General features: G+C 43.7%; 1 protein-coding gene across 2 annotated transcripts in view; it reads left to right on the top strand.

Annotated features, from left to right (window-relative positions):
• Nucleotides 1–6,522, top strand: part of LOC134346686 (uncharacterized) — a 140,154-nt gene extending 133,632 nt beyond the window's left edge. For both annotated transcript variants that reach the window (XM_063048196.1, XM_063048195.1), the window contains 2 exons: nt 3,748–3,794; nt 4,299–6,522. In XM_063048196.1, the coding sequence (XP_062904266.1) occupies nt 3,748–3,794; nt 4,299–4,376 (125 nt within the window). In that variant the 3' untranslated portion in view covers nt 4,377–6,522. The remainder of the gene's footprint in view (nt 1–3,747; nt 3,795–4,298) is intronic.
• The last annotated feature ends 7,176 nt before the right edge of the window (nt 6,523–13,698 follow it).

The following is a 13,698-nucleotide window of genomic DNA, read 5'->3' as shown; positions in this document are numbered from 1 at the left end:
AGCCTAACAAGCTGCATCACTGCTTGGTACGGAAACTGCACTGCGGTGAACAGGAAGGCTCCACAATGGATAGTTAAAACTGACCAACCCATCACTGGCACCAGACTACCTGCCATCAGTGACATATTGTATGTAGAGTACGGTGTGGGAAAAGGATCAGTAACATCACGAAGGATCACACACACCCTGCTCATGGACTGTTTGTCCAACTCCCATCAGAGAGGAGGCTGCTTAGCATTTACAGCAAAACACACGAAATGCTTGAGGAACTCAGCAGGTCAGGCAGCAACTATGGAAATGAATGAACAGTCGACGCTTCGGGCTGAGACCCTTCTTCTGGGTTAAGAAGAAAGGGGGGAATGCCAGAGTGAGAAAGTGGGGGGAGGAGGAGGGGACGGAGGCTAGCTTGAAGGTGATAATTGAAGCTGGGTTGGTGGGAATGATAAAGGGCTAGGAAGAAGGAATCTTGTAGTCGAGGAAAGTGGACCTGAGGAGAAAGGGAAGGAGGAGGTAACCCAGGGAGAAGTGATAGTCACTTGAGAAGGTAAAAGGCCAGAGTGAAGAAGGGAGGGGAGGGAAAAAATTACCAGAAGAAATTGATATTCATGCCATAAGGTTGGAGGCTACTCAGATATAAGATCGTCCCTCCCACTAATCCCCTTCCCAGCACTTAACCCTGCAAACAGCCTAAATGCTACACCTGCCCATTCACCTCCTCCCTCACCTCCATTCCCCTCCTCCCTCACCTCCGTTCACCTCCTCCCTCACTGCCGTTCACCTCCTCCCTCACCTCCATTCCCCTCCTCCCTCACCTCCATTCACCTCCTCCCTCACCTCCATTCCCCTCCTCCCTCACCTCCATTCACCTCCTCCCTCACCTCCGTTCCCCTCCTCCCTCACCTCCATTCACCTCCTTCCTCACTGCCATTCCTTCCAGTGAGGCAACATTACACCTGTCAATCTGCTGGGGTTGTCTATTGTGTCCTGTGCTCCCAATGCGGCCTCCTGTGCATCAGTGAAACCCGATGTAAACTGGGGGATCCCTTCGTTGAGCACCTCTGCTCCATCCATCTACAGTGAAAATTCCCAGTGGCCCAACGTTTTAATTCTGATTCCCATTTCCAATCTGACGTGTCAGTCCATGGCCTCCTCTTGTCCCCAAGTCAGGGTCCAAAACACAGCTGGGCTAATTTTGTGTGAATTAGGCAGGATCAAACAGGGGATTAATTTGGATTATGTGAATTTTTGTGTGGATAAATTCTCAGGGCTTGTCTGAGTATATCATCAGACTGTATGGGAGCTAGAGAAGAAATCGTGGAGGTTTTTGAAGAGATATTTACTTCATTTTTAGCCACTGGTGAAATTCCCAAAGACTGGGTAGTGGCTACTGTCATTCCATTGTTTGAGAAGAGTAACAAGGAGAAGGCAAGGAATTACTTGAAGTAACTAAAAATGTAGGTGAGAGTAGGCCAGTGGATGTTGTCTACTTTGACCTTTGCAAAGTGTTCAGGATAACCCACATGGAATCCAGGGAGAGCAATTTGGGTGAATTTGAAGCAACACACATCAAAGTTGCTGGTGAACGCAGCAGGCCAGGCAGCATCTCTAGGAAGAGGTGCAGACGACGTTTCGGGCCCAGACCCTTTGTCAGGACTAACTGAAAGAAGAGATAGTAAGAGATTTGAAAGTGGGAGAGCGAGGGGGAGATCCGTAGTGATAGGAGAAAACAGGAGGGGGAGGGATAGAGCCAAGAGCTGGACAGTTGATTGGCAAAAGGAATACGAGAGGATCATGGGACAGGAGGCCTAGGTAGAAAGAAAAGGGGGAGGGAGGGAAAAACCCAGAGGATGGGCAAGGGGTATAGTGAGAGGGACAGAGGGAGAAAAAGGAGAGAGAGAAAAAGAATGTGTGTATATAAATAAATAACGGATGGGGTACGAGGGGGAGGTGGGGCATTAGCGGAAGTTAGAGAAGTCAATGTTCATGCCATCAGGTTGGAGGCTACCCAGACAGAATATAAGGTGTTGTTCTTCCAACCTGAGTGTGGCTTCATCTTTACAGTAGAGGAGGCCATGGATAGACATATCAGAATGGAAATGGTATATGGAATTAAAATGTGTGGCCACTGGGATTGAAAGTGGGAGGGGGAGGGGGATCTCCCCCTCCCCCTCCCACTTTCAAATCTCTTACTAGCTCTTCTTTCAGTTAGTCCTGACGAAGGGTCTCGGCCCGAAACGTCGACAGTACCTATTCCTAGAGATGCTGCCTGGCCTGCTGCGTTCACCAGTAACTTTGATGTGTGTTGCTTGAAATTCCAGCATCTGCAGATTTCCTCCTGTTTGTGTGGGTGAATTTGAAATTAGTTTTTAGGTAGGAATCAGAGGGTGGTTAAAGGTTTTCATCCTGAAATGGAGACCAGTGATTAGTGGTGTGCTTGATGGGTCAGTGTTGGGACCCTTGTTATTTGTTATTTATAGAATGATTAGGATGTGAATACACAAGGCTTGGTCGGCAAATATCTAGATGACACAAAATGAGGAGATGTTGAAGATAGTGAAGAAGGTGATGATGAGAGGCATTGATCATGTGGATAGTCAAGAGGCTTTTTCCCAGGGCTGAAATGGTTGCCACAAGAAGACACAGGTTTAAGGTGCTGGGGAGTAGGTACAGAGGAGATGTCAGGGGTAAGTTTTTTACGCAGAGAATAGTGAGTGCTTGGAATGGGCTGCCGGCAACGGTGGTGGAGGTGGATACGGTAGGGTCTTTCAAGAGACTTTTGGATAGGTACATGGGGGAGGGGGGCAGAGATTCAGGGTGAGAGGGGAAAGATTTCATAGGGACCTGAGGACCAACTTTTTCACACAGGGGTTGGTGGGTATATGGAATGACTGCCAGAGGAAGTGGTTGTGAGAATTACAATCTTTTCATGTAAGAAATACCTGGATCGGTACATTCAGGGACAGTACTTGGAGGGATAAAGGACAAATTCAGTAAATTGTTATGAGCTGGGAAAACAATGTGGTCAGCATGGACTCGTTGGGCTGAAGGGCCTGTACCCGTGCTGTATTCTCTATGATTCTACATTGCAACTTTACAAAACACTGGATAGGCCACACTGGGAGTACTGTGTGTAGTTCTGGTCACAACACTATAGGAAGGATGTGGTCGCACTGGAGAGAGTGCAGAGGAGATTCGCCAGGAAGTTGCTGGATTGGAGGAGTTTGGTTATGGGGAGAGATTGCATCGGCTGGGCTTGGTTTCCCTGGAGTGAAGACAGCTGAGGAGTGACCTTTATAAGTATACAAGGTTGTGAAAGGCATAGATGGGGCAGAGAGTGAAAATCATTTCCCGTGGTATGGCAGGGGTATCAAAAACAACTTTTGGGTTTAAGGTGAGAGGAAGGAGTTTTGAAGGAGATGTGTGGGGTTAGTTTATTAAACAGAGAATGATTGACATCTGGAACACACTGACAGAGGAGGACATGTTATGTCTAATATTACAAGAAGGATTTAGAAAGGCATTTATATAGACATGGTTTAGAAGGGTATGGACCTCAAGTGGACAAATGGGATTGGTGTCGATGGAAAAATACACAGCATGATGAGATGGGCCAAATGGCCTGTTTCTGTGCTGTACAAATCTGTGACTCAGCTGTGAATAAATGGTCGGTTAAGATAGCAACAAATAATTTTCAACAATGTATATTGTTCATCTAGAATTTATAAGGGATTATTTCTTTCATTACAGGCAGAAACAAAGGAGCTAATGAGAACAACCGTGCTGAAATAGAACAGGTATTTTGTTAACAAATTCCAGAAGTTTTCTTGTGTTTAAATAGTTTGTAAATTTTCTGTTATTTCTCCCTCTCTCAATTCACACATGTATAAACTCATTGGAATCTTCCTGCCGTATTTATAACGCCACTCTCTCTCATTTATTGACACATGGGTTAGTGGGAATCATGACTTCTGTTACTGTCGATAATATCTGGTTAAATTTAATTTAATGGACAGTATCCCGTAGTGTTTCATGACATTCTTGTTTGGACACTTATGCATATTTACCATTTCTCCCAGTCTGTGTCTGGTTCTGCAGAAAGTGGTTGTCTGTGTCTGACCCCTTTGTAACATAAGTTATGTCCAATTAGTCACCTCTGCCTCTCCCTCGTCCCACTCCCCTCCCCTGCCCTGTCCCACACCCCTCCCCCCACTCTGCCCGTCACTCTGTCCCATCTTTATCTCAGTGAACAAAGTGAAGATTTGTCATCATGTATAACAAACACATTCTGTCCATTTTAGGATCATGGAGAAGTGCAGGAATTACAAACTCTCAGCCCAGATCATGAAGCTGAACCTGAAAATCATCCGGTCAGTTAGAAGGGACATGACAGCCCTCAGTTCCAGCGGTGACTGTGAGGGCAGGTTCTGTGTCCCTGCTGTAGACTGGAGCCTGGAAAATCCTTCCCTCCAACAGTGGGAACATGGTGCTCTGCAGCTGTAACTTGTCTTACCCTGAGTGAGAACAATACTGCACTCATTTCAGCTCTCAGCTTCCGGTGAGAAATTCAATCCTTGATAATCTGGCAAAATTCTCATTGGCACCGGAATCATTTTAAGGAACCAGGAAAGAGCAGCCCAAAGGGGCTCGGCCCACAAGACCTTATGGATATATCTCAGATTTAGATCTCTTGAAGGTGCAATAACTACATAATATGTGCTTCAGAAGACAGTCCTGACTGCAATCTGGGACATCAAATTCAGGCTCCCACACACAGTTCAACTGCTTTGCCTGATGAAGACAACCACAATCAGATTTATTGTCACTGTGTTATGAGATGAAATTTGTTGTTCTGTGACAAGATCACTGCCTCTCAGATTCCTCGCCTCAGGATCATTCATTGCTGATCTCTACCACATCTCACACTTTACTCCTTGCTGCTGCCTGGCTGTAGACCTGGAGGGTCACCAAGGCCCCCTTGTACAACAAGCACCTCTTGTGGTTAATGTTCCCCACCAGAATGACAAGGTCTCTCTGAGTCCCTCTCCTTTCCCATCATTTCCAATCTGTTTGTGAAGCAGCAACACTTCCTATTGCTTGTATTTGTTTGTGCCATCGAGGCTGACTTCCCCTGTCATAGCAGAGAGGTGAAGTGCTGGCAGCTGAGAGAGATCAAACAGAACATCCCGATGTCACCATTTTCACTCCCGGCCATGGCATTGCTCTTCCATCATGTCGGTGTTACAGGAGTTACCCTTTGTACCCTCGCAGTAGTCAGCTGGAACTGGAGTTCCTCTGTTCACCTGTTTACTGGAATCTGTGCAATGAAATCACCAGGCTACAGTTTCAGGACAATAATCCCCATTCATACACGGATCGTTAACCCTGAGTATAATAATGAGGCCGGCATCATCCAACTCGGAGTGACACATCAGTGATGAGCATTTTCTTCATCAATCCACAAACATCGAACTATTACTCCTGGGCCATCCTGAGAAGGGTCACAGAGTCACACAGCACAGAAACAGGCCCTTCGGCCCACCAAATCCATGCTGACCTACACATGCCCATCTACACTGATCCCATTTGCAATCATTGTGGGATCTACGTCAAATCTGTCATTTTCCTGCCCAGATTGTCTGCCATTAGTCAAACTGAGGACAGTATGTATACGCCACCCCACCTTTGTGTTGTTGTGTCAGACTAAACCAGTGAATCCAAGCCCAGAAATACTTTCCATTTTATAAAAGTATTAAATTGCTCTGGCTATTACACTAATGCTGTCCTGAGAAATCCCATAAAGATTGTGATTTTCCCCAGTACTAATACCAGGTACATTTCTTCACAAAATCCCTCCCATTTCTGTACAGTGAGCAGTGAAACTGCAATAAAACTCTATGAGTTTGAATGTTGTATTGGAGGGTGATTTTGGGATATTTTAATTCCATGCTCTATGAACATTTTAAACATGTTGTCTGATGTCTCTTTATGTGCCATTGTTGATTAAATAAGCCACTTCAGTTTTGCTGTTGGTGATAATTCTTTAATAGTATCAGCCTAATTATGGGATAATTTACAATGTCCAACTAACCTCCCACCTTTGGACTGTGGGAGGACAGAGGAGCATCTGAGGAAACCCACACAGTCACAGGCAGTGTGTACGAACTCCTTACAGACAGTGGAGGGAATTGAATCCGGGTCACTGGTACCATAAAGTGTTGTGCTGACCAATACAGTACCATGGTACAGAAAATGCCGGAAACACTCAGCAGTTCAGGCAGCATCTGTGGAAAAAGAAACAGAATTAATGTTTCAGGTTGAGGACTCAGAACTGGGAAAGATTGAAATCAGGTTGGTTTTAAATTACAAGGAGGATGGAGGGGGTCAGTAAAACAAAGGGTCAGAGTTTTCGTGGGATACGTTGTAGATGAGTTCACTGGGATTGTAATGAATGAAGTTATTAGGGAGGTGGAACATGAACAAAGGAACATTAAACTCTGGAGTGAGGGAGATGGAGCACACACAAAGGGATGTAAAAGTTGTGAAATGTAGAGCTGTAGGAAATGCCCAGCAGGCCTGTTAATGGGGAGAGAAAAACTGAGTCAATGTTACAGATGGGTGAGCTGTAGCAGATCTGACGGTTCTGAGAGAATTAGAGACAACAGGCTGTCTGATGTTGAATATCGAGTCTGGGAGGCTGCAGTGTGATCAGAAGGAAGATTTTCATTTACAGTTGAGACAAAGTGAATTGAACCCACTGGCTGGAACCACACTTTACACAAAGGAAGGTGGGTGTGGTTGTTGGAGTTTAATTATCCCAGTCCCAGGACATTGCAACAGGAGTCCCTCAGGGCAGTGTTCCACAACCGGCCATCTTTAGCTGCTCTGTCAATGACCTTCACACTGTCATAAGGTCAGTTCTGTCGGGCAATGAAGCAGTTTGTGCCCGCATATATAACCCTTGGACCATACTGAGACCAAGGGTCTTGATTAGTAAGGGTGTCAAAGGTTACGGGGAGGAGGCGGGATAATGGGGTAGAGAGATTATGAAATCAGCCATGATAGAAGACTTGATGGGACTTGATGTAGCTGACCTGATGGGCTTAGTGGCCTAATTCTGCTCCTATACCTTAAGGTCCTGTGGTCTTATTTTCATCCTGAAATCAACAGCATTTAGTGATTAATTCCAAATGATCTGTTGTCCTGTTTGATGTGAGGTTGAGGAGAGTATTGAGGTCTGAAAAGAATTCAAACAATATCCATCATAGAATGATTTGGGAAATTATTGAGTGAGCACAGAACAGCATTCAATACTATTTCCCTAACCTTGGTTTTTAACTGCTGGGCATTGGGTCAATCCACCCCACCATTTGGTATTTATGAATCAGCGAACTTGGATATGTTTGGTATCACCTCAGTGTCTGAAGGTGATGTGAAATCAGAGATGAGGTCAGTGGGGTGAGGTGGGTGGAAACAGACTCTTAGATGCCATGAACTAACTGGGAGAAGCTGGGTGGGACTGTTGGTGCAGAGAAGTGGAACTGTTGGATGGAAGAATGAAATTCAATCTAGACTCAATGCTGTAAATGATATAGTTGTGATATCAGGGCAACTCAATGCATTGGAGGTGTGGGAGCAAGGAAGAGCTGGTGGTGTTTGGAAATCCTTGAAGGTTGACAGACTAGTTGCAGTGGTAAAGAAATCACATGAAATAGGACTATTGAATCATCCCCTTATGTGATAACATGGGATTTTGACCTTCCAATCTACGTTACCATGGTCTTGTAGTTTATTGTCTGCCTGCATTGCAGTTTCCCTGTAATTCTGCACTCCGTTATTGTTCTACCTTGTACTACCTCAATTCACTGTTGTAATGAAATGATCGATTTGGATGATACCATACCAGCTTTCTGATCCTTTGATTTATTCAGTGAGAGAAAATGAAATAATTAGGATATTAAGGGATGCTGACACATCTTGTAGTACAGATTCAGGCTCAGCTGGAATATTGTGCTCGGTTATGTGTAGCTCACCGTATGACAGACATTATTCAGGATACAGAAGAGACTTACTTGATGGACAGAGGGTTGGGGAAACTCAATTCCATATGGACAATGGGAATATGGAGAGAAAGAATTACAATAGGTTTTGAAGGAGATGTTCCAAAGCTTGAAGGATTTCATAGAAACAGTTTCTGGGTAGGAAAATGAAGTTTCCAGGTCAAGAAGAAAGAGTAGCTGACGAGGGCAAATTGGACAATGTTACCAATCACAAATGAGAAGAACAAATTTCATTTTTTTGTCTGCTTCACAACTTCCCAAAGCACCTTACATCCAGTGAAGAGCCTTTGGATCTGTGGGAACTGATATAATGTAGAAAATATAGCCAATATCCAGTCAGCAAGCTCCCACACAGGGCAATATGACCAGATTATCTGCTTTAGTGAAGCTGATCGACGGACAGTTTCATTGCACTCTCTTCCTCGAGATGGCACCATTGGTTTCTTCACATTGACTGGAAAGTCTGCAGAACCTCAGGTTACATCAGATCTGAGAGGCAGCATGTCCAACACACAACACACCCTCACTGGACTTCATTGGAACTACTCAACCTGGACTTCATGCTCGTCCCTGGAGTGGGACGAATGCAGAATTTTCTGATCAAGAGCTGTAACAAAAATATTTTAAAATTCATTCCTTATTCTTTTCTGATTCAGCAGTAGCAGGTATCCACAAAGGAGGCACTGTACATGTGTTAAAGTCATAAGATTCCAAGGATTCTAAGTACATTATTATCAAAGTATACATGCAGTACTCAACCCTGAGATTTATCTTCCCCACAGACAGCCACAGAACAAAGAAGAGCCATGGAACCTGTTCAAAGAAAAATAATCAAACTTACCCTCCACTCCATGCGCAGAAGAAAACAAATCACGTAAACGGCAACAAATAAAATGAGTTAAAACACATATAACACAAAATCAAAAGACATAGTTCAGTTCAGCTCAGTGTTCATTAACTGCAGTCTGCTCTGATTCAAAATCACCCAAAATAGCAACAAAAAAGGACTGACTCAAAAACTAGTTTTGTAGCTTGGGGAAAAATGCATACGCAGGACAACAAATATTTTTTCGGGTATTAAATTCCTTTACCTGTTTTAGATGTTTTAATGCAGAGAGAGGGTATCAAAATAAAAATGACAAAATAATTTTTAAAAAGTTCCTGCTGTTATAATCTCAATTTAATTTTGGTCCACACCCTTGTAACAGACGCAGTATGAAAATTAAACAAAATATGCAAAACCAATACGGTAATGGCAATTCTAAAAAAAAATACAAACAACATTAGAATCCCACCAACCCCGTACCTTGCACACAACATCAAAAATATCAATAAATACATCTCATCTTAACTACTTTGGCACACACGTGCTTAACTTTACCTAACTTCCAAACACATATATGCTTGACTTTGAAACAAGTTCTCCTCGTTCATGCTACTAGGCCGATGAAGAAATTCGCACAACCACGCAATCCAGCACTGAAAAACTTACTCGCGAAAATCTTTCCTCGGCAACTTTGGAAAAGCAGTCAAACGTCACTTCCTCCAGAAAAGGTACTCTTTGTTTTACCCCACACCTACATCACCATTTTCTCTTAAAGGCACAGGCAGCTATTTTAGCATCACCAGGGTGAATACATAAGTGCATTTTAACAACAAAAATAATATTTAACAGTCACCTGGTTACATTCTCCCCTGTACAGGTAAGCATCCTCGATTACTCGCTCACTGCAAAGGGATTTTTAACCTCTTTAACTGCTTCTCTGAATGGAGCTGAACCTGGACGAGCCAGTATCTGTGACACTGCTGCAGGACTTATGGAGGCCGCATCTCGGACTGACCTTGGTCCGTGATGTGGGTTAGAGTGCTGTCCAGCGTTTACTCTTTTACTCCTGTGGGGTACTACAACAGGAGGACCACCAACATCTGACCCTATATAGAAACCATAGAAACATTACAACACAGAAACAGGCCTTTTGGCCCTTCTTGGCTGTGCAGAACCATTTTTCTGCCTAATCCCACTGACCTGCACCTGGACCATATCCCTCCATACACCTCTCATCCACATACCTGTCCAAGTTTTTCTTAAATGTTAAAAGTGAGCCCCCATTTACCACTTTACCTGGCAGCTCATTCCACACTCCCACCAGTCTCTGTGTGAAGAAGCCCCCACTAATGTTCCCTTTAAACTTTTCTCCCTTCATCCCTAACCCATGTGCTCTGTTTTTTTTCTCCCCTATCCTCAGTGGAAAAAGCCTGCTTGCATTCACTCTATACCCATCATAATTTTATATACCTCTATCAAATCTCTCCTCATTCTTCTACGCTCCAGGGAATAAAGTCCTAACCTATTCAACCTTTCTCTGTAACTCAGTTTCTCAAGTCCCGGCAACATCCTTGTAAACCTTCTCTACACTCTTTCAACCTTATTAATATCCTTCCTGTAATTAGGTGACCAAAACTGCACACAATACTCCAAATTCGGCCTCACCAATGCCTTATACAACCTCACCATAACATTTCAACTCCTATACTCAATACTTTGATTTACAAAGGCCAATGTACCAAAAGCTCTCTTTACGACCCTTATCAACCTGTGACGCCACTTTCAGGGAATTTTGTATCTGTACTCCCAGATCCCTCTGTTCTACTGCACTCCTCAGTGCCCTACCATTTACCTTGTATGTTCTACCTTGGTTTGTCCTTCCAACTTGCAATACCTCGCACTTGTCTGTATTAAACTCCATCTGTCATTTTTCAGCCCATTTTTCCAGCTGGTCCAAATCCCTCTGCAATCTTTGAAAGCCTTCCTCACTGTCCACTACACCTCCAATCTTTGTATCATCAGCAAATTTGCTGATCCAATTTACCACTTTATCATCCAGATCATTGATATAGATGACAAATAACAATGGACCCAGCACTGATCCCTGTGGCACACCACTAGTCACAGCCTCCACTCAGAGAAGCAATCCTCTACTACCACTCTCTGGCTTCTCCCATTGAGCCAATGTCTAATCCAATTTTCTACCTCGCCATGTATACCTAGCGACTGAATTTTCCTAACTAATCTCCCATGTGGGACCTTGTCAAAGGCCTTACTGAAGTCCATATAGACAACATCCACTGCCTTCCCTTCATCCACTTTCCTGGTAACCTCCTCAAAAAACTCTAATAGATTTGTTAAACATGACCTACCACACACAAAGCCATGCTGACTCTCCCCAATAAGTCCCTGTCTATCCAAATACGTGTAGATCCTATCTCTTAGTACTCCTTCCAATAATTTATCTACTACTGACGTCAAACTTACCAGCCTATAATTTCCCGGATTACTTTCTGAACCTTTTTTAAGCAAGGGAACAACATGAGCTATCCTCCAATCCTCCAGCGCCTCACCCGTGGATACTGACATTTTAAATATATCTGCCAGGGCCCCTGCAGTTTGAACACTAGTCTCCTTCAAGGTCCGAGGGAATACCCTGTCAGGTCCTGGGGATTTATCTACTCTGATTTGCCTGAAGATAGAAATCACATCCTCCTCTTCAATTTGTATTGGTTCCATGACCTCACTACTTGTTTGCCTTTTTTCTATTGACTCCATGCCACTTTCCTTAGTAAATACAGATACAAAAAACCTATTTAAGATCTCCCCCATTTCTTTCGGTTCCATACATAGCTGACCACTCTGATCTTCAAGAGGACTAATTTTATCCCTTACTATCCTTTTGCTCTTAATATACCTGTAGAAGCTCCTTGGATTATCCTTCACCTTGACTGCCGTCTTCTTTTAGCCCTCCTGATTTCTTTCTTAAGTTTTTTTGCACTTTTTATATTCCTCAAGCACCTTATTTGCTCTCTGTTTCCTATACATGTTATACATCTCTCTCTTCTTCTTTATCACAGTTCCAATATCCCTCAAGAACTAAGGTTCCTTATTCTTACTCACTTTGCCTTTAATCCTGACAGGAACATACAAACTCTGCACTCTCAAAATTTCTCCTTTGAAAGCCTCCCTCTTACTAATCACATCCTTGCCAGAGAACAACCTGTCCCAATCCACACTTTTTAGATTCTTTCTCATTTTTTTCAAATTTAGCCTTTTTCTCATTTAGAACCTCAACCCAAGGACCAGATCTATCTTTATCCATGATCAAGTTGAAACTAATGGTGTTATGATCACTGGAACCAAATTGTTCCCCTACACACACTTGCGTCACCTGTCCTAACTCATTTCCTAATAGGAGGTCTAATATTGCATCCTCTCTAGTTGGTACCTCTATATATTGATTTAGAAAACTTTCCTGAACACATTTTACAAACTCTAACCTGTCTGGACCTTTAACAGTATGAGAGTCCCAATCAATATGTGAAAAATTAAAATCCCCTACTATCACAACTTTATGTTTCCTGCAGTTGTCTGCTATCTCTCTGCAGATTTGCTCCTCCAATTCTTGCTGACTATTGGGTGGTCTATAATTCAACCCCATTAATGTGGTCATACCTTTCCTGTTTCTTAGCTCCACCCATATGGCCTTGGTGGACAAGCCCTCTAATCTGTCCTGCCTCAGAAATGCTGTAACATTTTCCCTGACTAGCAATGCCAAACCTCACCCTTCATCCCTCTGCCTCTATCACATCCTCATCATCAGCCATAGGCGCTTCTGTCTCAGTTCCAGAAGATATTCTGTCAAGTCTGCAGTCACGATTCTGTACACCCTGTTCTGACACATCTTCTACCAATATCACACCATTCTCTAAATCCTCAGAATCTGATTCACGTCCCAGGGGAGGGCTACCCTGAATTACAGGAGTTTGTAATCTCCTTTGAGTTGCTGGGGTGGGAAGGTTCTCTCAGGGCCTGATGTCTACCTTATTCACCCTCTTGATAGGCCCTCTCTCCAAAGGTTTCACAGTGTTTGTGCTGTCTGGTACCTACACCAGCCTGTAGACAGTTGATTTCCAAGCATCCTGGACCTTATTACAGCCTAATCATCTGTTCCTGAGGTAAACCAGTGCATTTAGAGCAATCTTGGGACAATGAATTTTATTCTCCTACAAGACAATGCATTCTGCAGCCTTCTGTTCAGAGTATTCTTTCACTCTGGCATGGGCATCACTCAGTCGTTTCTGGTCTACGGCTAACCAGTCATATTTCCTGTTTACAGACTGTTCTTACCCCAGCAGAGCATCACTGGCAAGTTGAGATCAACACTGAATAGTAGGTAATAAGGGGAATATCCGGTGGTGGCGTGAGGTGTCACATTATACACATACACTAACTTGGGTAGATGCTCGAGTAGAACCTGCGTTTCTTTTCTGGGACAACGTACGCAACAAATCATGCATCGTCCTGTTGAAACACTCACACTGAGCATTGCCAGTGGGATGATGGTGTGTAGTACGGCTTTTCTTTACCTGTACAGTTTTCAGAGCTCAGCTATGACCTCACTTTCAAAGTTACGGCCCTGGTCAGAATGCAACCTCTCAGGAACACCGTACTTCATAAACCATTCCCTCAAGAGCACCTTTGCTGTGGTATCCACATTTTGCTCCCGAGTTGGGAATGCTTGGGTGAACTTTGTAAAAATATCTGTGACTACTAAGACAGCAACAACTTCGAGCAGCCTAGAAGTAAGAA

This window comes from Mobula hypostoma, chromosome 5, assembly GCF_963921235.1.
Source record: "Mobula hypostoma chromosome 5, sMobHyp1.1, whole genome shotgun sequence".
Taxonomy (NCBI): Eukaryota; Metazoa; Chordata; class Chondrichthyes; order Myliobatiformes; family Myliobatidae; genus Mobula; species Mobula hypostoma.
This window is presented reverse-complemented; position numbering and strand designations above follow the sequence as displayed.